Source organism: Coffea arabica, chromosome 1c (genome assembly GCF_036785885.1).
Source record: "Coffea arabica cultivar ET-39 chromosome 1c, Coffea Arabica ET-39 HiFi, whole genome shotgun sequence".
NCBI classification, from domain to species: Eukaryota; Viridiplantae; Streptophyta; class Magnoliopsida; order Gentianales; family Rubiaceae; genus Coffea; species Coffea arabica.
In genome coordinates this window covers 726,400-754,252 of record NC_092310.1, presented here as the reverse complement: position 1 = coordinate 754,252, position 27,853 = coordinate 726,400, and the positions used below count along the sequence as shown (strand labels likewise).

At 34.6% G+C, this 27,853-nt stretch overlaps 3 protein-coding genes and 1 long non-coding RNA gene across 13 annotated transcripts; 2 read left to right on the top strand and 2 right to left on the bottom strand.

The window, feature by feature from the left end:
• The first annotated feature begins 837 nt into the window (after positions 1–837).
• Positions 838–11,031, top strand: LOC113688219 (uncharacterized). 6 transcript variants are annotated; one of them, XR_011823199.1, is made up of 5 exons: positions 863–1,295; positions 7,159–7,251; positions 9,226–9,848; positions 10,395–10,559; positions 10,634–11,031. It is a non-coding gene; the product is annotated as an uncharacterized lncRNA (long non-coding RNA). The 6 variants fall into 6 exon arrangements; XR_011823065.1 differs by having other exon boundaries at positions 838–1,295; positions 7,156–7,251; positions 8,836–9,848; positions 10,395–11,031; XR_011822946.1 differs by having other exon boundaries at positions 847–1,295; positions 8,836–9,848; positions 10,395–11,031.
• On the bottom strand, positions 8,961–10,697 carry LOC113688114 (transcription repressor MYB5-like). Its single transcript, XM_027205898.2, has 2 exons — positions 10,381–10,697; positions 8,961–9,918 (listed from the first exon to the last, which is right to left on the bottom strand). The coding sequence occupies exons 1-2, from the start codon at positions 10,695–10,697 to the stop codon at positions 9,222–9,224; spliced, it is 1,014 nt and encodes a 337-aa protein (XP_027061699.1). The 3' UTR covers positions 8,961–9,221.
• A 5,144-nt stretch (positions 11,032–16,175) lies between the features above and the next one.
• On the bottom strand, positions 16,176–20,775 carry LOC113687919 (peptidyl-tRNA hydrolase, mitochondrial-like). 4 transcript variants are annotated; one of them, XM_072069255.1, is made up of 10 exons: positions 20,360–20,775; positions 19,500–19,638; positions 19,323–19,407; positions 19,133–19,200; positions 18,414–18,464; positions 18,261–18,334; positions 17,618–17,740; positions 17,062–17,120; positions 16,912–16,988; positions 16,176–16,513 (listed from the first exon to the last, which is right to left on the bottom strand). In XM_072069255.1, the coding sequence occupies exons 2-10, from the start codon at positions 19,605–19,607 to the stop codon at positions 16,487–16,489; spliced, it is 672 nt and encodes a 223-aa protein (XP_071925356.1). In that variant the 5' UTR covers positions 19,608–19,638; positions 20,360–20,775; the 3' UTR covers positions 16,176–16,486. The 4 variants fall into 4 exon arrangements, with proteins under 4 accessions (XP_071925356.1, XP_071924738.1, XP_071924972.1 ...); XM_072068637.1 differs by having other exon boundaries at positions 16,176–16,464; positions 20,360–20,761; XM_072068871.1 differs by lacking the exon at positions 20,360–20,775 and adding an exon at positions 20,174–20,337 and having other exon boundaries at positions 16,176–16,464.
• A 730-nt stretch (positions 20,776–21,505) lies between these two features.
• On the top strand, positions 21,506–25,722 carry LOC113687757 (uncharacterized). 2 transcript variants are annotated; one of them, XM_072067931.1, is made up of 9 exons: positions 21,506–21,889; positions 21,977–22,182; positions 22,283–22,393; positions 22,477–22,666; positions 23,181–23,239; positions 23,897–23,949; positions 24,048–24,270; positions 24,512–24,620; positions 24,771–25,722. In XM_072067931.1, the coding sequence occupies exons 1-9, from the start codon at positions 21,649–21,651 to the stop codon at positions 25,031–25,033; spliced, it is 1,455 nt and encodes a 484-aa protein (XP_071924032.1). In that variant the 5' UTR covers positions 21,506–21,648; the 3' UTR covers positions 25,034–25,722. The 2 variants fall into 2 exon arrangements, with proteins under 2 accessions (XP_071924032.1, XP_027061184.2); XM_027205383.2 differs by having other exon boundaries at positions 21,735–21,875; positions 24,771–25,181.
• Positions 25,723–27,853: the final 2,131 nt, after the last annotated feature.

Here is a 27,853-nt window from a genome sequence, read left to right as displayed (position 1 = left end):
AAGATATGGAATCTGTCAATTTCTTTTTACAGCTAAAATACTCTTGTTTTTATAACTCTTTAATTGAATTTGCGCCCCCTCCCCTTTCCTCCCCAGACAAAAAAGGAAAAAAAAATGAGCTCGTTGTTTAGAATACTAAAGACAATGACTAAGAAGCATGATATGAACGTTTTTCGTATTCAATGTATATCATTATCAGCGACTTATAAAAACCCAAGGAAAATTCTCAATGCTTGAAGGGAAATTTTCATCCACTAGAAGTAATGAGTATCGGATGTAGTTTTGTTGGGTACCATACGTATATTCCTGGTACTGTTTAGTACCACAAATATACCGATGTAGCTTGTTGAACGCGTCGAATGTCGTTCATACATTTTTGCACCACGGAAAGGTAAACCAAACTATTCCGTATTCGAATCGAGTTCGAATTAATAAGAGTTTATTTGAATTTGGTTCGCTGACTAGTCAAGCCAACATTGAACATTTTTTTTTGGTTCGATAACTTTCAAATTTGAAAAAAAAAAAACTCGTTCAAATTCGATTCAACAACTAAACAAGTAAAACTTAACAAAATTTTAGTCTTGTTAAAATAATCAAATAAGTTTAAATACTAGGATATTTGACTTGGTTAGATTTGTTTACTCCTCTATCTTTGTATAGTCACAAAATAGAAGATTTAGAAGTCTAGATTTTTTTTTTTTTTAACAAACTAGAAGTGTAGATATTGAACAGAGATAGACTACAATTTCCACCATCAATTCTCCACAAGAGTTAATGCTTTGAAACTAATTGGAAGACCTGTTCTGATAGGGCATGCATATGTACATCAAAGACAGGTTGGTAACTTATTTGTCGTATGGATCGGTAGCCTTGTGGGTTAGAACGTTCGGTTAGTCCACCTTTGCCATACTAATTTCTTCAACAGCAATCCGGTAAAGATACTGGGAAACTACCGGTCAATCAAAAGCCAAAACAAAAAATCATGCAATGCAATTGGAAGTAGATATATATACTCCTGCTACATATAAATGTTCCGTGCTTTTATGGGTAGTTAGACAAATCTTCAAACTTTTTAGGTATAAGCCCACCATATATTTCTTGTTCAGGGACAAACGTAGCTGCTTCCGGTGGTGGAAAAATTTTCTGAAGCTCCAAGTTTGGATTCTAGACTCGAAAATATTGTCAGCAGCCAAGCCCATTAACCATTTGATCGTGTTAAAGGTGATGATGCCATTGGCAAGAGAGCTGGACGCAGGGATCAGTAGCTGTACATGCCTCAATGATCATGTTTCCAGGTGAGTCTGCAATCTGTATACACCACTTGATGATTTCTTGCTTTCATTGTCCCGTTTCTAATACATGAATGCAATAGTGCTTGGTTAATTACCATTGATATCATTTCCCTTGAGCAACTTTGATGGAAAATTTCAAAAGTAAACGTTTTATGCACTGTCAGTATATATATCAACAGATTCAGATGCATGTTATATATATATAATTTGATATTTAAATTCGAATTGAGATAATGTAGCATGCATATCGGATACCATTGCATTTCCAGATAATGGTTAGATCATAAGCATTATGTGAAGTGGCAAACTAATGAGTTTAAGTTTCCATCTAAACTTTCTTGATTACTTTAGATTCAATACGACCAATTCTATTAATCCCTCTTCTTATTAGATGGTATACGTTAATTAGTTGTTGCTACTATACCCAAATAGTAGTATAAACTATAAAATACTCGCCATACCAAAACATAAATATAATGGTAGAAGAAAAGTCAAGGACAGCTACCTGAGTTTTTTACATCAAAATTCTCAACTGACCTCATGAATTAAAGCACACAACATCATGGCCTCATGAATGCCATCATAAAATTCTTCATCAAGTTTTACATTGGATTATTGAAGAAGCAGAATCGTTTAGTTTGTTTCAACTAACATGTTAGGTCATGGGCAATTACTTAAACCTCAATCTCTTGTGACCATTTGGTTCACACATGCCTAGGCCATATGTCTAAACTACTAATTAAACATGAAGCCTCCTGACCTCAATTTTTCTTGTTATATTGCAAATATGTATACTTGTGTATGTGATTGTGTGTCCATATATAATAAGTCAAGAGGGCCTAACAAAATCAACTGTCACACTCACTTAAGCTGTAAATGACAAACATATATATATATATATATAAATACATATTTATGTATGTATGTATATACGTGCGTATATAAAAGGTGATTAGTCTTTTAACAGAATCGTAATACTACTTTAGAAGATGCTTATCAACCAAAAGAAGTGAAGTTAATATTAATCCTTGAAGGATAGGTTTGCATGGGAGGCAAAAACGTACCCTGCTGGAGATTTGGTCACGTCTTCCTAAAAAGTGTTACAGATATGAATCTCCTGCAAACTGTCTAATCTGATACGCATATTAGAATTAAATCCCACCAACCTAAGAAAATCAAGAACAGTTTTTTTTTTCACTAAATATGGAAGACACAATGGCCACCAACTAGCCTGCCTGATCCAATCCACAACTATCAACTCCAAAATATGTTGTTTGTCAACAACTGTCCAGTTAAGATTAGCAGATTGATTAATCCATTTGTTTTGGAAAGGTGACAAAATTTGCATAAATGTGGTACACTTATTTACTTTTCTCTGTCCTCTAAATTGTTGATTATGCCAAAAGAATTGTTTGTTCTAAATTGGTAGTCTTTCCTTTCCTCCCTAAGTAAAACTGTCGCCCTTTTGGAGAATCGAACTCAACTAAACCATTAGAATGAGTCAGAAGCTGAAGTCAACCATGTGTCTATCTACCATTCCTGCACACTGCAATTTTTTACTGGTAGCTTTTGAGTTGAAGGGCGGACACATTTTTGGGACCATATGATTTTCCAAATTTCAACCTCATAAGTGCTCCCCAAACTACAAGTTTCCAAACAAATCAAAATTCAAGCTCATCCAAGGAAAAAAGAACAGAGAAATTAATGGTGCCAATATCTCATTATATGCTAGTCTTAGGCATTTCACTAACTTAACACATTCTAACTCCTGAGATTTTTACTCAACTCACACACTAATACAAATACTAATTATTCCTTAATTAGTACATTCTAGTTGGTTTTTTTTTTTTTTGCCTTTTTGGCATTTATTGTTACATATTTTCCTCTTTCTTTTCTATCAGCTTAACTAATATCATCTAGAAAGAGCAAGTAGTTGAGTGCAACTAGCTCTAGTCTAATTCATGTATAGGAACTCCCAGCTGAGAAGCAGAAGAAAAACTGGTATTGTTTGGTTTGTGCTAATCTAGCCCAGTAAAAGAAACTGATTTTTATATGCAACCCCTTTTTGATTAATCGTATGCGTCTCGAATTAGATTATTCAAATTTTGATATGTAAACATTCTTTAAGATCATAATAGTACATTTAACTTCCTATTATTCTTCAAAAAAAAAAAAGAAAAAAACTTGATGGAGACACCAAAACTTAATTAGACATAAATAGGCATAATTAAAAAATCATAAATACTTATTTGGTATAAAAATTAGGTTATCATCCCTTTACTCCCTAGCGTTCAGTTCTATTATCAATTTCTCCCTTAACGTTACATTTTAATCATTTTATCCCCAAAATTAACGGTTAAACTTAACGGAGTTTGTTAATTAAAGTGAAAAGACATGTTTAACCCTTAGAATTATTATCACTTTACCCCCTTAAACTATAGGCTCATTATCAATTTACTCCATTGAGTTATTTTTTAAGCAATTTATCTCACCGTTAAATCAACTTAGCAAGTTAAAAAACTTTAGAAGAAAGTACCCTCCTCTTTATATAATAAAAATAATAAAAAATTTAGAGCAGTTCTTCTCCTTTTTAGTATCAAGAAAAAAAGTCAAAATATTAATCTCTTTTTTCTTGACAATCTTATTAATATTAAAACAAATAGAAAGATGGGGAGGGGGAGGGGAGGGGGAGAGAGTGAGATTGAGAGAGAGCTCAATTCTTTTTTTAAAAAATTACAAATAAGAAAGAATTAATATTTTTATTATTTTAAAATTATTTTACTTTTCTGTTTACTGCCCAATTCCAATTCTAATCCCAACAACTTTAAAGTAATACGACAATGTTAGGCTCTTCTTTATTTTCTTTCTTTGCAAAATCTAATTTTGTGTCTCCTTCTTTCCTATCTCTTTTTCTTTTCATAGTATTAATAAGTGTGAAAAAAGAAATTTGAGAAAATCCTTTTATTTTTATATTTTTTAATCTCTTAAAGTGAAAAAAAGGAAGAATAACCATTCCAACTTTTTATTTTTAATTTTATATATAAAAAAAAGGTAAATACATTTAAAAAATTTTTACCATACTAGTTAGATTAACGATGAGGTAAAATACCTAGAAAATGATGTTAGGGATTAAAGTGATTGTATTATTATAATTTAAAGGGATAAAGTGATAATAACAATGTAGTAATGCTATAGAATAAAAGGTTATTTTTGTCCAAAATTTCTTAATATGTTGAGTTGAATTACTTATGGGGGTGAAGTGACTAAAAGATAACATTAAAGGGTAAACTGATAGTAGTAATATAGTTTAAGGGGGTAAAGTGATAATAACCCTAAAAATTAAACTTAAGCTCAAAGCAAACAAAGTAAGATCCAATTTGTGATTAAGTTGAATTAAAATTCGTTTAGAAGAGACATTTCATTAATCTTGTTCCACTATCAGGTCCAAACAAGATTTGGGCATCTAAGGTGAGGGTCACATTAATTAGCCCATCGGACATGAGATAGCCGCACTCCCTTGTGGACAGTTCTCGTTGGCCCAAAAACAAGACCACTTATTTAATCAGGCCATGACCACATAATTTTTTCTTTTTTTTTTTTTCTTTTTTGCCCTTTTGGATGTGATTGAGTGCATTCTAAAATTGGACCATGCTTCACAACTGGGTATGGAAATCTTCACATACACAAAAAAAAAAAAAAAAAAAAAAAAAAAACTAGCCTAGTGAACAATTACTAATTTTTCACATGTAAACCTAATAAACTCCACCATAAGAAGACTCTTATGTTTTAGTTTTTTCACATAATGCTATGGATGGATTCTTCTATTTCGTACCTAAAAGACACAAGATAAAAGGTGTTGTATTACCTCGTTCACAAAAAGTTTATTTTATATATCAAAATGTATGTCATCATTTTTTGAGTGAGTCCATTCGTTCTTTTTGGTATGTTGGGCATGAAATAGAAAAACAAAAAAAAAACTTGATATGAATAACATAAGCTGCCCACGCTAGGTAACTCAACTGGTTTTCATTCGGGATTTTTATTATAAGGTTTCTGATTCGAGTTCCAATTATAACCATCCTGAACATCGGTCAGACCTGCTATGCCTGGACGTCGTGGAATTAGTCGGGTGTAAGTTCGGATATCCACAATGTCGAAAAAAAAAAGAATAACATAAACTAGTTGTTACTATAAAATGAGATAGTAGTACTTATGTTATCACTAGTCATTACCCACTAACCTTAGTGTAACAAAAGTGAATTAGACTTGTTGGGGCAGAGGACATAATTATCGATGGTGAGTGTAGTACTATAATATTTGATTTTGGAATCCATCTTCACATAGTTCTGGACCGAGGGCGAAAGTGGCCAGATTGGGGGCTTTGCTTATCAACTGACTTGGAATAGTACAAAATGCTTCTTAATGAGGCCTTTAGATCCAAGATCGTACAAGTTTGACCAAAATCACGTTTGCTTTTTTTTTTTTTTTTTCCTTTTCCCTAAGGTCCATCCAGCTGATAGACATATTAAGTTAGATAATCATGAAAACTCTGATTTAACGCTCAATTTCTTGCCTTGTTCCTTCTCCATTGTAAAGAATAAGGATTGAGTCTTTTGAACCCAAACACAAAAGGAAAAAAACTGATTATATCACGTTTAATCTTTTTTCTATTTGAATTAGACCACCTTCTTTTTCAAGTCAAGTTCTTGAACTTTTTGCATCATGGATCATGCAGTTAGCTCCCACATGCATTACAGATTTTTTACGTCTCTGCACACCAAAATATGACTGTTTCTGCAGTTGAAAAGAGTATTGTGAATTTTGAAGAGATTAATCATCAAAAGTTATGTCCAATGAGTTATCCAAATTAATGTGATAGGAACAAATAATAGCTAGTTGCTTTTAGTTACTATGTCATTGGGGATAAAATTCTCAAGAAGCAATTATCTTTTCAAATAAAGATCAAAAGGACCAGATGCCATAGACCAAAGGATGCTCTACCTTTACACATTAACTTCAAGTTTTGCAAGCCATTTTCTCCTCTTTATAAAAAAATAGTCCTAAAAGTCTTACACCTACACATATATATATACACACATTTGCTGTGAAACTAATAAAATATGTTGCTAAAATAGGGATTGGAATATTAGAAAAAGAAATAGAGAGAAAATAAAGAACTATTTTCTTATTATTTCAACTGATCAAAAGTTATTACAAAATAGGTTAGAATACTTCTATATATAGGTAATATAAGATCAAAGGTACATGAATCCTATTAAATACTCATTAGTACTTCAAGTACGTCAATTGAATAACTCCATAAATGGACTAATGAATAATAAAAGGATTCATCCAATGTATCTTCTTCATTCAATGTACCAATGAATCTGAAGGATGATTGTGAATCAATCTTAATAACATATATATATATATATATATATATATATATATATATATATATATATATATATATATATATATATATATAAAATAACAACCATTCACAGTTGAAAGTCATCACTCGAACAAGTCAAACAACAGCCTATGCATGGAAATTCACTCTGGGGGACATATTTGAGGAATTTAAGCCTATGACTAACTCGTTGGTAATTTGTTTTTCTTCATTTTGTTTTCCTGTAAGCAATTCATTGGCAATTTAACTTTTGTAAGTACTGCAAACCTTTGATGTTTTCGTTACAGCTTCACTGCACAAAGCACACGAGTATACTGCCTCTTGCATTATGTGTACGCATAATCATAATGCCAAAACTTCTAAAAACTCCCTGAAATGTTTTAAATATTGCCTTCATATTCGTTGAAGTTATAATAGTTTTTTGATGCTTCGTGCCTCCTGGTGCTTTAGCAGGTCCTTCATATCATCATCATGGGGAAGTGGACGCTCTGATCGATAAGTTTCTAACATCTCGGCTTCATTAATGACAATGTATATTTGCTGCAAGTAAGTATCTTCTTCCTTTTTTCCTCCCCATACAAACTTTCTTAACTTTTGCATAAACTTTTACTCTGTTAAGTTGCATGACCTGGTAACCTTTGCTTAATTTGTTGCCCGTATATCATATAGAATGTAGCCATCTATTCTACACTTTTCTTCTGAATAATCTTCTATATACTATCAGATTTAGATGAATGATAATTAATTTAATTATGAATTTGTAATTCAATTTTTATATATATGTTATGTATCTAATTATGATAATATCAGTATATACAAGATTTAATTTTTTTTCTTAATACCATTGATATTAATTGGACTGACCTGGCTTTTAACCTATTTATCATATGTTACGTGGGTTACAAAAAATGATAGCCAAGAAACAAGGGTTAAAAATGCTGCAGGTTTAAAAGTTTTTAGAGTTTAATGCCACGGGCGACTCATTATCTTTTGTGGCTTATGCAATATTCAAGATTAAAATTATAACAAGTGACAGTCCACTCAATTCGAACTCCATAATACTGAATAAATAATTAAGAATCTTTGCCTAAACCTTTTAAGTTCTTTAGAAGATTTTCACTCCAAATGTAAATGCTAAGGAGCAACAAAAACCTGAATGATGGAGGGCGGAAGCTGAAGCTTTATCAACCTCTGATTCATGTCTAGTGTTCAAGAATCAAGGAAATGTGTGTTCATTGATTTATCTCCGGTTACAAAAAAAAATGATGATGCAATCATCCAAGCAACAAATGGTATTGATATCCAGATAAATTATTGTATTACTAGTCTGCTAGCATTAAACCTATCAATTAGTCCTACAAATTTGTTTTCCAATAATGCATGCTAGCCATGAAACATATAATTGTTGCAATCTAAATTCCGTTAAGAATGTCATAATGTTTAGATTAGTAATGAACGTGCAAACTATTCCTTAGGATGGATGGCTACCAGAAATCATTTGACTCAATGAACAAAATGCTGTATTTGACATATATCCTTGTTTAAAGATCTTGGCTGCTTAAAACTTCCCAATATTTGCTCCGGCATGCATTTGCATTAGAAGTGAGGCATGTAGGTAGCATCAACAAAATGAAATCCTACTCTATCCTAAACATTCATTTAAAAAAAAAAAAAAAAAAAAGCTTTCAGAAAATGCCAATGAAGTAACGAGAATGTGTTCTCCCAAACTTCGGATATATCTACTAGAATGGAGATTTTCTTCTATTCTGAGTACTAGACAGGATCTGCACATAGGGAATGGAGCAGGTACAGTTAACTTTAGATGCAATTGGAGCGGTTATTGTTCTCTTTTCATGATTTAATGTACACTCACATAATTTGGATGTATTTCATAATTTGGTATACACTCACGTAGCTTTTGTTGTACATGTCGGTTTATCTATCTAAAAAAAGTACAATTCATTGTTTAATCCATAGTACAATCCTATACAACCTGGAACCAGAACTGTGCTGTTGCAATTAATCCATGAGAATTGATTGCAGGCTTTACTATATTCTATATAAGCCAAAATTATATTCCTCCGTGGTTTATCTTGATTCCTATTGTTGACAAATTAATTTAATGTTCAGCACTTCTACTACTCGATAGTGGAACTTTTCTTGAACACCAATTACCGGATCGAAACAGTAAAAGGACCTAAGAAAGGTCATTAAAATAGCAGTACGAATCTCGAAGTTTTGCCAGGTTTATCAAATATCAAGTAAAAGAAAAATTAACATTCAGGTACTTATAATACATGTCGTGAATGTTTGCAATATATGTAATTAACACACACAGCATTACAGCATACCACAATCACACCACACCAATAACAGGAAAAGATGATTATCGACCACAAGAAACAAACCTCCATCACACGCAGTGATGCAACCACTTATACATGATACATAAAATAGAAAGACAAAAACCCTAGAAATCTTATCAGCCGTATAATAAACTTTTTATATGTTGTAATTCAGAACTGCTTTTCAACTTTTTCATTCGTGAGCTTGGGATCATTGTGATCAGAAGAAGTGGTGGAAGCCACCGACGGAGCATCCCATCCAGGACCAAATGTGAATGCAGTTGTGGAAGATATCAAAGCATCACAATCTGTAGCAGTGCTCGTGCTATTGGGCTGCAGCTGCTGCTGTTGAAGTAGGTTTGGGCTGTTGAAAGCATCCTCGTTGATTAATGAATTTAAGAATGATGAGAAAATATCATCAGTGCAATAGTTGGTATCATCATCGTCTTCATTGCTAAATCCCTCATGACTGCTCCTCAAATCCATCCCATAAGTAACATCCCCTTCATGATCAGCATTCTGCATGTTCACGTGAACTTTTCCAGCTGCTGTTTCAGGGTTTTGGTACTGATCGTCAGAATTAAATTCAATCCCATCGATAGGGATGTTGCTAGTACTTGCATCTCTCGAGACTACTGCTGCAGAAGGCTCGTAGCTACTGGAACTGGGATGATCAGCTACTGTGTGATGCAGTTTGGAGGATGAAGCTTTGTTTTCATTGTTGGAGTCGGAGTAATTAGGTTCCAGAGGCTTGTGAGTTCTTGGATCAATTCCTTGGCTGATCAACTTCTTACTCAGGTGAGTGTTCCAGTAGTTCTTGATTTCATTATCCGTTCGTCCTGGAATTCTCCCAGCGATCAAAGACCACCTGCAACCATAACATATACAACTTAGGAAAGTACTAAATGAATTAGTGAAACCACACTAGTGTTGTAAGACAAATTCTCGTCCACAGTATTGCTCCTCGTACGTTTGTCTTTCAACCTAAATGTTCGAGGAGAATCTTGTGTGCATTTGTTGCTCGATGCATATTACCTACATTTGTTGGTCTCAAAAAGTTTAGATCAGAAGAATCTACCGGAATTCGTCTCCCACGAACAAAAGGAATCCCGCATCAAATAGGGAAAAACAAAGCTTTTTCAACGAGTGGAACAGTGAAACCCTAGACCTAATGGTTAAAAAAATAAAAATGTAAAACAAACCCTAGTCAGGAAAGGCACGAGAATGACAACATGGAATTCTCTGATCAAAACCCTCCGAAGATATTCGCTCTGTTTTTTGGGTTTTGATTTGTTAATCTGATGAGTATATAATAACATATGTGATGGACCTGTTGCCAAGTAGGCGATGAAGGCGGAGGATGAGATCTTCTTCATCCCAGGCGATGTGGCCGCGCTTAACGGAAGGACGGAGGTAATTCATCCACCGGAGACGGCAGCTCTTGCCGCAGCGGAGGAGACCTGCCTTCTTAGGCAGAGTCCTCCACCGGCCTTCGCCTTCTCTCTTGATGTAAGTGCTTAATAGCTCGTCTTCTTCGGGTGTCCACGGACCTCTCTTTAAACCCACCTTCGTCTTGTTTGAAGAAGCTCCAGCTCCTGTACTATTTGCTGCTGCTGCTGCTTGTGGTTTTGATGATGGGTTCCTCATTTCGGCCACTCTCCAGTAGTTTTTGCCCTTGTTCTTGTGGTTCTTGTCTGGTAGATTTTGAAGACGGAATGGATAGCTGAATATCGGAAATATGCTTATCGAAATGTATGCTTCGGAGTTAAGGATGGAGATAGAATGGTCCCGCACGCATACACCTTGCGAGCGTGATTGGCACGCGCTGTCATAGGTGGATTACGATTATTTTGGTTAAGAATAGTTCTAATACAGTTTTTTTAATACATTATTTCAAATATTCCTTTCAAAGAATGATGAATTTTGTTCATTTAACATCATCCATCTTTAATTGATCTATTTGTGCGGTTTTCACTTGTCACCTATTAAGAAAAAATATTGAACTTGTATGCTCTTATATTTGCCAAGATTTATTCATTGCTTTTCTTTGAGGCCAATTCCTTAGATTATAGTTGAAAAAAAAAATCAGTGACATGCATCTAAAGATATTAATATATACACTATCAATGCACTAACATGTATGCCTTTACATACATGCTACCTTATTCTAATTTTGAATTTGAATTTTATTTTCTGCACATATGACATGCATCTAAAGATATTAATATATACACTATCAATGCATACAAAATTAAGGATAAACTACAAAAAAGTCGCATATGGTAAATCTAATATATAGAAAAATCCGCCATAGTTTTAAAATATATAACACGACTCCGTACTTTGAACTAAATTGTAAAGGTGACGGAATTCGTTAAACTTAACGGAAATGACTTATTGGAATCTGAAAAAAAAAATTATACCTAATTTTTAACAAATATACCTATTCTACCTCTTAACCATCAATTCTCTCTATTTAGAGAATAAAATAAATAATTTTTTTATCTGCATTTTGCTTAATTATATCAGGACATTCTGGTCATTTCATTTATTTCCGTTAAGTTTAACGGATTCTGTCACATTTACAATTTAGTTCAAAGTACAGAATGTCGTGTTATATATTTTGTATTATATATTTTGAAACTAAGGGGAATTTTTCTGTATATTAAATTTATCTAAGGGAGTTTTTTTGTTTTTTACCCCAAGATTAATCATAATTAGAAATAGAAAGAGACAGAGACAGAAAAAGACTGCGAGAGGCAAATAAGACCCGTGACAGAGAGTGAACAGCACGCGCAAAGAATGCACTTGGGAAGACATACAATGCCGGGGCAGATTAATATCCACTCAACGTGATGTACGTAATTTGGTCTGCATCTGGGGCCAATTGGGATCCTTGTTGGCCCCCACAAATTTCCGCTTTCCAATGTTGGAGAAGGAAAAGGCGCTACGCGTCCCCTTGTAGCAGTCGGCGCTTTCTTCTTCTGCTTCTTCTTCTTTTAGTTTTTTTTTTCGGTGCAAATGCTAAATCTTCAATTCAGACAACAGCAGGCAAAGTTGCCAGATTTCACGTTGGGGATCATATTCACCTTTCAAAAGATATTAGCAAACCTTGTAAAACAAAAAATGGAAATGTTAAGAAGCCTTTCTATCATGTGAAAATGACACACTAAAAATTGAAGGATATGAAAATTGTTAAGAAATCTTTCTAGTTTTGACATAAGGTATCCCAATAATAGGATGGACTTGTTCTTGATTGATTATTTTAACTGATTATCGATTTTGATTGTTTTATAATTAAATTTTGTGATATTTTAGATTGCTTTTATATTGTGATTATAGATTTTTTTAATTTTTTAATGAACGTAAAGGCTAAAGTTTATAATCATTCAGAGAGTAATTTTTGATGATTCTGATTATTCTCCATGATCAAAGTGAAAACCACATTATTTACCGACTCCACCCAACCTTCCTAAGTTTTTATAGATTTACACTCCACTTGTGATTTCTGTTACCGTCAGCCCAATTTCTGTTGTTCTTGAAAATTACATGAACTTAACGTCAAAAATCAGAGAATCACACCTCTGTTTGTCACAAATATTGTTGCAGAGTTGGGCATATCTTTAACTTGATTGGTCTTTAGCTACTTAAGGTTTAATTTCAGTTTCAAGTTAATTGACATTTCGTACGGTTTGTCTTTACTGTAGAAGTTTTCTAAAAAAATTTTAGAAGTTTTCTAAAAAAATTTTGAAGTGTGTTTTTTTTTTTTTGAATATTTTGAAGTGTATAGTTTAAAAATTTTGAAAAATTTTTTGAGATTAGTGTAACTAAAGTTTTTAAAAAACTTGTAGCAGACAAACTTGACAAAAAACTTGGCTTCCAAACAAGGCGTTTATTATTGGTTGAGCCCATGCCAACCCTTTTTGTTGTAACTTTTTCACTATTACCATTATTAAGAACAAACCCTCAATGTATCCTCCTAAACCAAGCAAATCTTAAGACTTGGTTTATCGACTTTTTGCAAAAATGTATGAATTAATAGATAAAATACGTAACTGTGTATGTGAAAAATTTTTACTGTAACGGTGTACCTGAAATTGTGCATCTCTTTTAAATTGTTTTTGGAGTGTTTCCGGAGATTCCAAAGACAAAAAGAGTTTCTTGTGAACCCAACCTTCACAAAACGAGTCCGAAGATGAAAGGCAACTCAATAGTTTAAGCACAATAAATAATCATCTCAAACAAAACCCCCCATTCTCATATTAGGCAGGACTTGAAGGAGCGGCTGCTGCTTTTGCAGTGCCTGCACAGACATGTGAGAAGAACATCATAAATTTTGTAGACCAAAATCCAGAAGAATTAAGCAGATGCATGGGTGAGGCAAAACAATAAACAAACAAAATAAATTGCATAACCTAACTGATCACCAAATGCAACTAGTCTACAAAGTCCTATACTGTAGTTTGACGTGTAAATTAAAATACCAAATAAGCAGCAAAGTCACCCAATAATTTGCAATTCTTGGGGAAAAGAAAACAAAAGCAGACGCTTGTGAGAAGGAAAAAAAGGAGCGCACGTTTGGCTGGCTTCAGTTGGTTTTCCTCCTTCAATAGATCATGCATCATAAGCCACCCTTCCTCAACCCTTGTCAGCCATGGTTGAACTCTTCGGTTCTGTTTCTACTTTTCTCCTTCATCAATAGCTAAAGACAGCTGCTTAAATCACGGTGAAAGGTCCTCACATTCCCTCCAGATCCTCCCACGGACCATGCAATCACCAGGGATGGTGGGTGCCTGATCATAAACTCGTCCTCTATTTTTAGTAGGACTGCAAGCAAGCCAAGTTTGCTTGGTCAAAGACTCAACTCCAACTCAATTTCTCAATATATATATATATATATATATATATATATATAGCAAGTTGAATTCGAGCATCAGTATTTAGTACTCGAGTACCCAAGAATATTATGAAATGACTATTATAGGTTCATATCTTAGCAAAAATCGAGCTCGAGCTTCCAAAAGGTTCACAGTATTCTTGAGCTCAATCGAGTCAAGCTCAAACTTGATTACAATGGCCTTGAATTGAAGTCGAGTTTAATGTTATGTACTCGTTTGAGGTCAAATTCAAATAGTATTGGCATTGATTGAGTTCGAGTTTTTAGTAGCAAGAAAAGTATTAGCCAAATTGGTTAGTGGACATTGGTTTTTGCCTCAAAAGTTTCAAGAAAATAGGTGGAAACGAGTTCTGAGTTCATGACTTTCATCCCAAAATTTAGAAAAAATTGCAGAAACCTCCCTTAAAGTTTCTTATAGTAGAACTCACCTCCCCTCTAGTTTAAGAAATTGCATTGACCACCCTGAACTTAAGGAATCTGTTGCAGATTTGGTCCAAGCTAGAAAGATTCTCACTAAAAAATTGCTTTAAAGAGTGAGATGAGATATTTGTGCCAGATTTGCCTTTCATCTTGCTTGCCTAGTAGTGTTAGCAAAGGAAGGACAAAAGCTATTAAGGATCAATAAACTTCAAGGGTTATAAGTGCAAACCATTTCCAATGCACATACAACAGCTTAAGCATCAAGTGAAAGCAATGGCTAGTTAAATAGTTAAATGAGGTTTGAACTTGCACTAGCCTATAAATGAGGTCTGGTTTAGCAATCCACTACTACAACTGGTTTTGGGAGTAACACAGCCGGTTTCCTTGACTTTAGTTGGGTAGTTGAAGGTGAAGTATTTGATGCGAACTCGACTCGACAAGAACCTGTTTTGAAGAACTACATCGATCAGGCAACGGAAAGATCTATCTTGATTAGATTATAAATATAAAAAATGGATTCTAACATAATTAAGGATAGCTCAAGATTATTTAAAAGGGTAGAAAAACACCACAATTCAACGCGATCTTGAATTGATAAGCCAGAATTTGAACAAAGGAGATAACTCACTTTGTATCAAAGGGCATTCACAAAGGAACAAGAAACAGATGAAACTCTCAAAGTTTAATTCTCATATTCGTCTAACTTCTGAAAACGTTACAAGTTAGGCTTATTTATAATATTACAAGATACAAAAATCTAATCCAAGATGGAAACAATGAAAGTTTCCTAATTAGACTTGACAACTTTGCTTGACACAATTTTCTAAACTCTAACAAGACTCAATTAACATGCTACATTGGTTAGATATGCCTTAGTAGACTTACAATACCCAAACAGACACTAGAAAGTAGAAAATAACTTAAAATACAAAAATCGTATAAAATTAAAACAATGAAGTGCGACATGAATCCGTTGGACGGATTCTACATTTTCTCCATCGATTTCATCAATCGGTTACAATCCGTTCCATGGTTAGCTCGGATTGGTCCACCAGATTTGTCCAACGGTTTAGGACCAGAATGTTGGTTATTCGGTGGATTTTCCTATGATCAGTAATCGGCCGACGGATTGAATACTTTGTCCCCTAGTTAGGTCCCCCAGTTACACTTCTTCCAAGCCTGGATTCGTCCACATTTTTGAAAAGGTAATACTAAACAATTTGTTTAAGTTACTAAACATTTTTGAAAGGGTAATACTAAACAATTAGTTACTCAATTTGTTTAATTAGTAATTAATTAGTTTATTTACTCCAATTTGTTTACAAGCAACATTCATTCTTTTGTAAAATTTGTTCATCAAAAAACTGCAAATAATTGGGGGTAGCTAGGTAAATTCACACACTCTTTTGACAGCAATAGGCCCCAATTAGTTCCTAGGGGAGGTTAGTGCTATTTTGTAAACCATAGGGTAGGTGAGTGCTACTCAAAAAAACCTCAGCGGAGGTTTCTGCAATTATTCCCAAAATTTATCAACTGCGCTTGCTTTTCTATATCACACACACTATAATAAAAGTAAAATTAGTCTTATGAAATCTTTTACATTTTCCAATTGAATATTAAATAACGTTACATTTCTATTTCTTTTCTGATAATACCTTACATTTATGCAGTATCTTGCAGGGCATCGGCAATGTGCCTGATCAAGACCAAAGCAGTTCCAATACCTACTGTCTTTAAAAAGAATTAACAGGTGCCTCTTCTATTTATTTATCATATTTCTAGCGGTAATTTTTGGATTGAAATACATATAGTTTAAGAGGGGTAAATGTCTATAGAGGATAGGCTGCCAAAGAATGTTGGTCACCTTAAATTCTGATACAGATGTAGCTAGTAAACTGTCTATACACTGTAAGGGAAATAAAAGTCACATGCTACTGGGGAAAAAGATTTTGGTACAAGAACTTGTTATGTAGGCATAGTCTGCAATCTTATATGCTTGTACTTCTGATCTGTGTTGAAGCGTCTTGCTGTTTCTGTGAGGCCTTTAGACAAGACTTGTTCCAATGCGTAAGCCCCTTCCTTTAGTGCAGCATCAATCTAGTGAACCCAAAAAGTGAAGTCAGCTTTTTCGCCTTTCCCTTTCGTGCTTCAAAAGTTAGAAATGAAAAATATTGCTCAGAGAAATTCATTTGGGAAGCATGATGGAAGTAAATGTCATCAACGATCGCCAAAATGGAAAAGGATACCCACAAAAAAAAAAAATGAAACAAACTGCAGCCAGCATAAGGAGACAAACAAAGTCAAATACAGAATGTATCATTTTCATGAAACCAAATCTGATGACAATTGTCCCTTCCAGGACATCTGATGAAATTAGAATCTGACGGAAATCAAGTTGAACTAATCATCAACTTCATGGCTGGACCATGGCATTACCTATGGTTCCAAAATAAGTCTTAAAAAACAGCTTACAGGCTGCAGAATTCTGTATTAACAATATAAGAAGGGTAATTGAAGAGAGAGGGGCCTTTCTGAATGACATACCCGTTCCCTAGCAGCCGCATTAAACTTTTGCAGCAAAAATGCTTTTGGATCCATTTGACCAGGAGGCCTGCCAATACCTAAGGTGCAGAAATAATGGTTGTGCTCTTCACACTGTTATGCAGAGGAGCAGGAAAAAGGAAAGCAACTAACCTATTCTCAATCTAGGAAACAACGTATTTCCACGAAAATTATGTATTACACTCTTCAGCCTGACAAAATATCAAAACATGCAAATAGGTCAGACATCCTGAATTCAACAGAAAAAGAGACCATTTTGAAAAATTGTATCATTGGTAACAGTTCCAGCCAGGGGGCTAAAGATCTAGTCTTTTTGCTTTTTACCTTTGTGCAATGTGTTGGGGAGTTAACTTATTCTAGTAATTGTCATACAGTGCAAGGAACAAAGGAGAAGACTGACAAGTCTGGATATCTACTGGGCACCAATTCCTTCTATAGGAACGATTAGAATTTACTCATAATGGAGGGTTGGCAGTATCCTCTGTAAGCCTATAAAACGTTAACAAGTACAGACTAATCTCAGTTTTCCTGTACAGCTATACCAAATCGAATCTTCTGCAAGCCCACAAAGCCCCACATAATCTGAGTGTGCATGTACTCAAGCATTTATGCATGTGTTAGCTATTGAAATAAAAACTGATCAGTTCCAAAAGGTAACTTTGTGAAATAATGTCTGACTAGTGTGTACCTGATAGATGGCAGTATAAAAGAGTAATGGCAGTTTGCACAACTAAAGGAAACTAGGGGGTTGAGTGCCAGCTCAATTTTCATAAGAGAGTTAAAATAACGATAAGTAGACTCCTTCAATAACCTTTCAGAAAAAATTGTACAAGTTAGAAACTGAGAGATCTGATAGGGCAAGAAAATAAAACATTGGAAAGAAAGAATTTAAGGCTGCTTCATTGCAGTTTATTCAGAAGATACTAAAGCAAAGCTTTTGGATGTACTCCCAAGAGGATAAATTTTAAGAACTCCTTGTCAATCAGCTGCATGCTCAATTTGAGCGGTGAATACATGTTTGTGGGAATTCAGTGAAAGGGAAAAGATACAGACAACAGGAAGGGGCAAAGAACCCTCTGCCAACACCATAGATGAAGTCCTTCTTGTCAACCAAGCAAATTAAAATACGATCAACAAATACTGAAGTCGTTGACCGGCAAGATCGTGCAATGGCTGTTTAGTCAAGTTTCACTTGCATTACATAACCAGATAAATAGAATCAAAAACATTATTATCACATTAGAAGAGGGAGGTTGACAAGGACAACTTCTTGTCAGGACAATGGAAACTAATCTTATAGAATATCAACACAGAAAGTTGTTATTTCATACCCATTATGACTTCCATGGCCCCCATTGTGATGAAGACGAAGTACGCCACATGGCAAGTTCATGTCATCATGAAACTACAACCAAAACCATGTCTTTACAATACATCCTTTAACCCAAAGGTAAACATATATCAGTCAATATTGAGCTACCTACCACAATGACACGATTGAGAGGAAGCTTATAATACGCTGCAAGTGGACCACTCTGAGCCAAAAAAAAAAAAAGGACACATGGAAGTAATCACCAGAACAAATTGAAATGAATAGTTTGCATGCTGAGCAATATCAAGTGAAAAGACGAACAAAAAAGAAGATTTTCTCAAAAAGTAATTAGCAAGGGAAAAAAAAAAGTTTAAGACAAACACTTTCTGTGAAACATTTTGATCTTGACCATATTCCATATCCCCAACTAGTTTATCAATAGAGTTATCCTTTAAAAAGCAAATAAAAATGCTTCACAACACTAAAAACATATAAACCATGTGAGAAAGGAAACTTTATGCCACAAACTGAAAACAAGTACCAGATTAAGTCATCGTTGCAACAAATTGTAGCAAAGATCATTTCATTGGCAGTCAACAAAAATTCTCAAACACTCTTTTGTTCTTTTTTTTTTTTTTTCTTGTGTGTTAGTTGATCATTATTCAATTGCTCAATCTAGATTTTGGAAAAGGATTGAAAATTATAATACTAATTTTGCAGAAAAAAAGAAAAGGAAGAAATAGAAGGACAAACATAACTACTACCTCATATAGTATATAATTTCTGAAAATGGACGAGCAGCTAGAGCTATCACAGGAACATAATTTATCATAATAAGCATATTCAAAATTGTCAACCTTGGAGATGTAAAGGAAATATTGAATCACTTACAGATTCACCACTGAGATTCATGTATGTTTGGGGCTTTGCAAGGAAAACAGGGACGCCATTTACAAAACCTGTAGATCAATTAATCAGCTCCTGTTGTCAAACTTGGAATGAAAAGCATGCTTATTGCAAATCAGGTTCAAACACAATAACACATGCACTTGGTATACATAAGTCAAGTATCGCTACATGCCTTTTCCAAATAGAGCTTTGCAGTGAACTGTGTCCATTGGAATCCCTACCGCCTCTGCAAATGCATCAATCATTTCAAACCCTACCTGTTTCAATCCCACAATGGTAGGGCAAAGTTAGACCTTCCAACAAACAAAAGCATACATCATTCTCGTAACAAGAAAATCCTCAGACATACATTATGTCGTGTTCCCTTGAATTTATCACCAGGATTCCCCAAGCCCACAAAGAGCCATGGCTGAGGTGAAATGCTGCAAAAATAGTGCCTTGACAACCTGCTAAGCATCTATTACTATTTCATCAATTCCCCCGTTTATCTGTTGAAAAAACACAAATTACTCGCACAAATAGTCATGCAATACAGTAAAGCCTCAAGCTTTTCTAAACAATGTGCCAAAGTAATGTCACAGAACCAATTGAAGCAATGAACTATTCATAATTACTATCAACAGTCACTTGCAGCTTTCAAAAATTCTTTTTTCTTTTACATATATATAACTAACAAAGCACGAAATTTTGTCTTCCCTGCACCTTTTTCCTTCATGGGGATGCAATCCCCCAAAAAAAAAAATACTCAAGAGAATAAATGCAAGTGATTTAGATTGTGAAACTCAAGAGGAACCCATATTTGGGCTGATGTTCAAAACCGAGGCTTGCTATGAGAAAGCAACATTGTCCAACATCATTGAGAAATTAAAAAAGGAATCCTTTTGGGTCAGAGTCCCCAAACATCAGCAGAACAGAACTATAGCAGCATGAAGTTTGCATTCAATTGCCAGATAATTCCATCATTTCATACTCAGGAAGCAAAGCATAACAGTAAAATATGAGCATAACACCCAGAAGACATACGCATAATAGACCTAAGTTGGAGGATTTTCTTCTTTTCTTCTATCAGACGAGAAGAAAAAAATCTTTGAAAGTTTTGAAGAAAGAAAACTTAACCCCAAACAAAAAAATTCGAAAAACCGTAAGAATATATATATAACCACTCCACTTCTATCTATGAGAGTCAAATTATGTTGCGTATGTACTTACAATTTCGTTGCTTGGTTGGTTATTATTTGGGCTGCTTCGGCTCAGAGGAGTGGGCAGCATCGGCCATGGAACTGATGCGCTCGCTGGGCTTGCTTGTTACCTGTTTGATTAAATGTTCCCCTTAAGCATACATCATTCATTCATGCATGTGTTTTTTATTCTCAAATTTCTCTAAATTAGATGCAGCACTAGGTTTTGTTTGGATAGGTGGTCATATCTCATCAACACCTTTTTTTCAATTCAATTATCTTTTCATTTTCACATACATCAAATCATAAAAAAATTTTTTAAAAAAAACTATACTTTTATTTTAAAAGAATTTTTTCCTTTCAAACTTGAAATTTTAATATATGAAAAAAGTATCATCAAGTATTGAGAAAGTTGTTACAATAATATATGACCTGTGTGATATGATGTCTAGTCTAGTTCATGTATTGCCATATTTAAATGTGAACTCGATACTTAGTAGCAATACTCAAGTCCGAGCGAGTTGCTTAAACGAAATTCGACCTCAACTCAACGTAATATTGGAAGGCTCCAAACTCAACTCAATAGAATTCTAGCAAGCTTGACAAACGATTAGAGTCGTAAATATTGCAAATAATCAATTTAAAAAAGTAATTTAATTATTTATAATATATTAATTAAATATTATATCTAGTGCTTGACAGGGCTCAATGAGCTCTCAAATACATGATATATATACTCAAGTTTAACTTGAAAACTCAATCGAGCAGCTTGAAATTGATTTAAGCTCGGCATTGATCAAGGTCGAGTCGAATGCTTAATTGAATTACTCGCAAATTCGAGTCAAGATACTTGACTGATTTGCCCGTCTAAAGGCGACTTCCAATTAAAGTAATAAATACTAACTTGAAAATGTATAGTATGCAAAGTACAATTGAATAACAAAAAAAATTAAATCTAAACTCTTAAGATAAGTATTACGAGGAATTTCCATTATCACAAAATCAAATAACATTTATTATCACAATTTGTCTTTACGAGTTTGTGTAGAAGAATACATTATATTACATTAAAATCATGGCTCAAGAGAGATTGTAATCATATGTAAGGCGAGATTAGTCCTTTGGCATCTTTAACCACAAAAAGAAGAGGGGAGGAGTTTCCACAAGAAAATAAAAAGTTTCGACAAGCATATGACGCGCGAGGCGCGGCTCGTGCAGGCCCCCGTTGTCCGCCCACCTCGTTTTCCACTGATTTCGTCTTGCCCACCTTCGCATCCTCCTGAATTCTGTAGCTGCAGCAGCCGTGAGTAGGACGAGAAAATGTTGAGAAGAGTAGCAGCTCAGGCTTCCGCTAATTATCGGCGCCTTCTCGCGGCACCATCATCTTCTTCACCGGGCATAAATAACCCATTTCGCCAATGCTCCACTTCCACTCCTTCCTCTTCTTCACATTCACACACTCCTAATAGTACTTGCGTCGAACACTTGGAAGACTCTCCCTGCACTCCGTCGCCATCTACCAAAATCTCCATCGACCGCTCTGGCTTGTATAACCCACCTGGTGCTTGTTACATGCTTAGACAATTTTCAATGCGAATTACTTCAATTAGCTTAATGACCTAAATAATTGGCTTCTGAACTTTGGCAGAACATTCCCATGGCCCGACTTCTGATTCTGAGCTTGTTAAGAATCTAAAAGGAATCATCAAATTCAGGGGTGGACCCATCACGGTGGCGGAGTACATGGAGGAAGTCTTGACGAACCCAAAAGCTGGTTTCTATATTAACCGGGATGTTTTTGGTGCTCAAGGAGATTTTATTACCTCTCCTGAAGTGAGCCAGATGTTTGGGGACGTGATTTTTTTTTAACCTTGATATGGTCAAAAGCATGTTTTTTAAGATGGGTTGTCTGTTTTTTCCTGATTTAGTATTGTTCTTAAACTACTTATGTTAGATGATTGGTGTATGGGTAATGTGCGCTTGGGAGCAAATGGGACGACCGGAAAAGGTGAATTTAGTTGAACTGGGACCAGGGCGAGGAACTCTCTTGGCAGACCTTCTAAGAGTAAGATAGAGTGCTGTTTTTTGCTGGTCCATTGATGAATTGTTGGGTATTGTTTATTGAATTCTAAAAGGTTGCAATTGTAGGGTGTTTCCAAGTTTAAGAACTTTACAGAATCTGTGCACATACACATGGTTGAATGCAGTCCAGTGCTGCGGAAACTCCAGTATCAGACCTTGAAATGTGAGGGTGAGGATGGGGAGAAACAAATAGTCAGTACTATGACTGGCAGTCCTATATCTTGGCATGCTACAATGGAGGAGGTTCCTACTGGATGTAAGAAGATATTTTGGGCTGTGCATCTGATAGATATATTATTAAAAAAAATAGAAGAAAAAAATAAACAGGCATACCAATGATGGGAGCTGAGCTTGACTGCTGCTAATATGTTTCATTCACTGTATTTACTTGTTTGGAATGCAATATGCCTCCAAAATGGACTTTTTCTGTGCAATGTGCATGTGAAGTTGTACAGTGCTATGTTTTGTGCTCGGGCATTGATGACTACTTTTGATTCTCCTGTCTCCTAGTTTACTTACGATTTAGCACAGTCAGTTTGATTATCTGTTTTCAGTGAAATGTTTTCTAATGCATACATGCTTGAGAAGTATATCTAAATTTTGTCATAACGGCTGTTCAGTTTCAGTTTGGAAATCCTTGCCCATATTTTTTCTGTAAGATCTCCTGTGCTTAGGAATCAATGTCATAGCAGTCTAATGTGTTATTGATGTTTTTAAAAGCCCTGAAACTAAGTACCCAGGCAATGGTTTTATGTTTTTTTTTTCTCCAGTGCCAACGATCATTGTAGCCCATGAGTTCTATGATGCCCTTCCTGTTCATCAGTTTCAGGTGTGTATAGTAGAACTGTTATTTTGACACTTTTGTTCTCTTATTTTGTTGCATCATTTATATGTGAATGCATCTGATTGGGGCTAACCTTAGAAACTTGATGCTGAAAAGTTCTTCACGCATAGCTGGAAATTTTAGCAACTATAGATTTTTCATTTGAGCTTCTGTTAAGAAAAAATTTAATTGCAAAATCTGGTAGGTTGAATAAACTTAGGTTACTGAATTCTTGCACTTTATTAATTGAGTTGTAGAATTTAGTTTTCTTAGGGGCCATGTGATGTGATTTTTGTAATTTTGGGACTCATCAAGTTTTGGCTGCTTTGTTTCTGAAACTCTCTTATAAGCCTTTGGAACTAGAACACTGTTCCATTAATTATGGTACCATTCTGGACTTTCAGGCTGATAACTCAATGCTTTCTGTTCTTCTGTGATTCTCTGACGTTTTTTCTCTTGGTTCCTCTGTTGTTCTCCATCCACTCATAGAAGGATTCTGAATCAAGAAGAGCAAATCTTCTAGGGCTGTTCTTTTGATGTAACAGTCATATCTCATCTGAAATAAACTAACAACAAAAAAACCCAAAAGGGAAATAATTGATCATCTTATGTTGCATCTTGTTATTCCCTTTCACGTTTACCCTGTTTGTGATTTGTCTGCAGAGAGCTTCTCATGGATGGCATGAGAAAATGATTGATGTTGACGAAAACTCATCGTAAGTCTTAGAATCATGTCACCTTTTCTTTGTAGGCATAGTTTTAACTAAAAGGGTTGAATTTCCTGATGATAAATGGTGTGTGGTTTGTTGTTTAGGTTTCATTTTGTTTTATCTCCTCGGCCTACACCTGCAACTCTGTATTTAATGAAACGCTGCAAGTGGGCTGAGACTGAAGAAATAGCAAAGCTTTCGCAGATTGAGATTTGCCCAAGAGCAATGGATTTGACTCAAACAATTGCTAAAAGAATAGGTTCAGATGGTGGTGCAGCTCTCATCATTGATTATGGAGTCAACGGAATAGTCTCAGACAGTCTTCAGGTTGTTGCCTTGGTTTGTCATTGCACTCTACATGCACTTGGTTGATTGAAGCTGTGTTTCGGACTTCGGAGTTGCTTGATATTTTCTTTTTTTGTGTAAAATTAGGACTTTTACTGCATAAGGTTTGTTTTATTATTGAATCTTTCCAAACTGGTGCCCCATGTTAATATCAATTGTTCTGTTGAGATTCACTAGCTAATATAGGAAAAATTATTCCAGGACTCATGATAGCTTTTTGCAGGCAATTCGAAAACACAAATTTGTCAATATATTGGATAATCCTGGCTCCGCTGATCTCAGTGCATATGTTGATTTTACTGCAATAAGGCACTCTGCTGAGGAAATTTCAGGTAACCTCATTCTCATCTTCTGAGATTTTTAGTTAAATTATTTTTCTTTTGGAGATAGAAATCTGAAAAAGAAATTAAACCTACCTCAAAAATACACGGAGAATGTGAAAATTACTAGTTTGCAAATGCTGATAGGGTGATGTTTTACAGAAAATGTGACAGTCCATGGCCCAATCACCCAGTCTCAGTTTCTTGGCTCTCTTGGCATTAATTTTCGAGTAGAAGCATTGCTAGAGAATTGCACAGATGAACAAGCTGATTCCCTGAGGACAGGCTACTGGCGTTTGGTTGGCGAAGGTGAAGCCCCATTTTGGGAGGGTCCTGATGAGCAGACACCTATAGGAATGGGTACGCGGTACTTGGCTATGGCTATCGTCAATAAGGAGATAGGTGTTCCAGTGCCATTTAAGTAAATACGCTTAGCTGGAATACTCAACTCTTCAACTTAGAATATGCTACCACGGATTTGTCTGTAATTCAATGACCCACGCCAGGATGCTAGTCATATTTGAAGGTCAGGGTTCTATCCATGTTAGTTCTTCCCTGCATTTCTTTCAGAAATCAGAATGCTGTTTCCTGCTGGGTTATCAAGAGCATATTGATCAAGGAGGTGTGCTGTCTAGGGTAACATCTCCATGGAGAGCTGATTGCACAAGAGCTTCACTGGTAAATGGTTCAAATAGCAGATTCTACAAGATTGTGCAGCTTCATTTCAGGGAAGTTTTGGGTTCCGAAGATAAATAGCAGCTTATACCATTGAAAACAAAGCTTTTCTTAAACAGACTCAGTATAGATGTTAATTAGGTGTTCGTATTGTCTTCAGAGTGACTGTTCAATCTTGGATTTTTGACCCCCCACAATGAACGTCCTAGTTATATGCTCTTTTAGAAGTCAGCATAGGGCCAGTTAGTAAGGTATCTAAAATGGGATGGTGTTCTCTGTTTTGACAGAGATTAACCAGACTTTACCCTCTGAAGAGGCTTACAACTCGTAGTTGGGAATTAGTAGGTATCATTTCAACTCATTAATTACCAGTTGTGACTTGTGAGGGATGAAATAGGACCGCACATGTTCAATTGCGAATTGTACTACTTTTCTCTTCCTTTTTGACTCATTTTACGCATAATTTTGAACCATATGTCAGTTTGCAACCAAAACAATGCAGTGTAGTTAGACCCTGTTTGATAATCTAATTCAATACTTTAACTTAATAGATTTAGATTTTAACATATTCAGATTGTTTGATAACCAGATTTTAACATATTCAGACTGTTTGATAATCAAAAATTGAACATCTGAATTAATTAAGTAGCACTAAATTTTCTAGGTAAAATTTGTTTTCAAAATTAAATGATAAATTATTTATTTATCACTAAATGTGATATGCACTTAAATGTATTAGATATAATATTTAATAATTCAATAATTTAATTGATTCAAATTTTCGATTTCAAACTTTAGTTTTATCAAACGCACCCTAAGTGTTAATATCACTCGAGTTCCATTAAAGAGAAAATGAAATGAGACAACTCACAATAAGCTTTTAGTCTACGTATAAAAATTGTTGGAAAACAAGAAGGCATTGACCTGGCAATTAAGTGTCTAGAGTCCCATGCTAGTGATCATAAATATTAACAACATATGTTAATTAACGCGGTCAAGGCTGCGTATTGAATTATAAGAGGGTGAAGTGTAATTAGCCATTATGGATATGTTGTTGGTTTGTTGCTGTACAGCAAGAAAGTGTTAGTATAGCAAAACCTTCACTTCTGATTATTGAGCTAATACATGCAACGCTATTAATTGAGATTAGGATCACTAGCTGCATTTAACCTTGGTTTACAATTTTTTAAGCCATATCCTTGAGCGTGCTAACCCTAGAATACAATTTTTTTAAAAAAAATAGTACTCCATCTGTCTCACTTTGATAGTCCTGTTTTCTTTTTTCGTCTGTCCCAAATTGTAGCCCACTTTCCAATTAAAGAATGTAGTTGTATTTTAATTTTCCTAAAATACCCTTATTCAATGTAAGTTGTTGTTACTATAAACCTACCCCATTTAATGAGAGTTGATTCTTTTTTTACCATCAATTCAAGTTCCCATAAAGTTGTACTCTAATTAATGTGAGGGTATTTTAGGAAAATAGCTACCTAAATTGATTGTTCCAACAAAGTTAACTACTTTTTATTAAACTGTGTGAAAAATGAACCAGAACTATCAAAATGGGACGGAGGGAGTATATTTTTTCTGGGTTGAATGGAGGCCAAAAAAAAAAAAAACCAGCTACAACGAAACTATGCTCTTATTCTTTATAGTGATCAAAAGGGTTTTAGGGTTGGCACACTTCCATTGTCATCCCCAAGTGTACTCATGAGTCTACTTCAGATGTTGAGCATAAAAGAAAAGAGAATTTAGCAAGAGTTGTTGTATACTACTGTCACAAAAAAGGAAAATGAGTGACAATCATTTGGAGCTTGGGTTATTGTATACATTTTTAATGTTTTTGGAGCTGAGAAGAGAATAATTGCATTGAAACCAAGATAGTTGTTTATTTAGTAGGGTAAAATTTGATAGGTGAAAAGTTTCTTTTGTTGGAAACCACGTCATTCATTATGGTTGGTTTTTAATCATTCTTGTCAATGCCAAAAGTATAAAATTTTAGGTTTTATAGATTTTTAAAAGTCAATCAATGAGAACATTATTGATATTGTCTTTGTGCACTTGATCTTCATAAAAAACAAATCAATAAACACTTTCAATGGTGCAAACAAGGAGTATTACTGATAAGTAGTGTATTGAATTTCAATTTGATTGGATGAGACAATGAAACGGACCGGGTTTGTTTGGATTGTAAATTATTTGGGATATTTTTACTGTAACACTTTTTATGATGTGATTTATGTGAGATAAAAAGATAATTGAGAAAATAAAAAGGTGTGTTGGAAATTGTAATGATGATGTAAGCAAATAAAATTTGGAAAATAATGCTCAATCCAAACAAACCCGTAAGTGAGTGGATTTTAGAAATTAATAAATGACATCTTTCAACGGTCTAGAGTCGGTTTGGATGGATATTATACTTTGTTGATGTATATCGGTTTGGATGGATATTATACTTTATTGATGTATATGAAATTAAAAAATGTGTTTATGGTAAAATGTAAAAAATATTTTTTATTATTTCAGTTTCTCCTTTCAAAAGGCAACAAAAGACAGTGAGAACATTTCCCTCC

Coding starts and splice junctions, on each gene's coding strand:
- LOC113688114 (XM_027205898.2), bottom strand. CDS start 10,697: ATGAGGAACCCATCATCAAAACCACAAGCAGCAGCAGCAGCAAATAGT. Junction 9,919..10,380: donor CATCGCCTACTTGGCAACAG/GTCCATCACATA, acceptor TTATGGTTGCAG/GTGGTCTTTGATCGCTGGGA.
- LOC113687919 (XM_072068637.1), bottom strand. CDS start 19,607: ATGCTTAGCAGGTTGTCAAGGCACTATTTTTGCAGCATTTCACCTCAG. Junction 19,201..19,322: donor CAAAGCTCTATTTGGAAAAG/GCATGTAGCGAT, acceptor ATTGATCTACAG/GTTTTGTAAATGGCGTCCCT. Junction 16,465..16,911: donor ATGCGGCTGCTAGGGAACGG/GTATGTCATTCA, acceptor TGGGTTCACTAG/ATTGATGCTGCACTAAAGGA.
- LOC113687757 (XM_072067931.1), top strand. CDS start 21,649: ATGTTGAGAAGAGTAGCAGCTCAGGCTTCCGCTAATTATCGGCGCCTT. Junction 22,394..22,476: donor TCTTGGCAGACCTTCTAAGA/GTAAGATAGAGT, acceptor TTGCAATTGTAG/GGTGTTTCCAAGTTTAAGAA. Junction 23,240..23,896: donor TTCCTGTTCATCAGTTTCAG/GTGTGTATAGTA, acceptor ATTTGTCTGCAG/AGAGCTTCTCATGGATGGCA.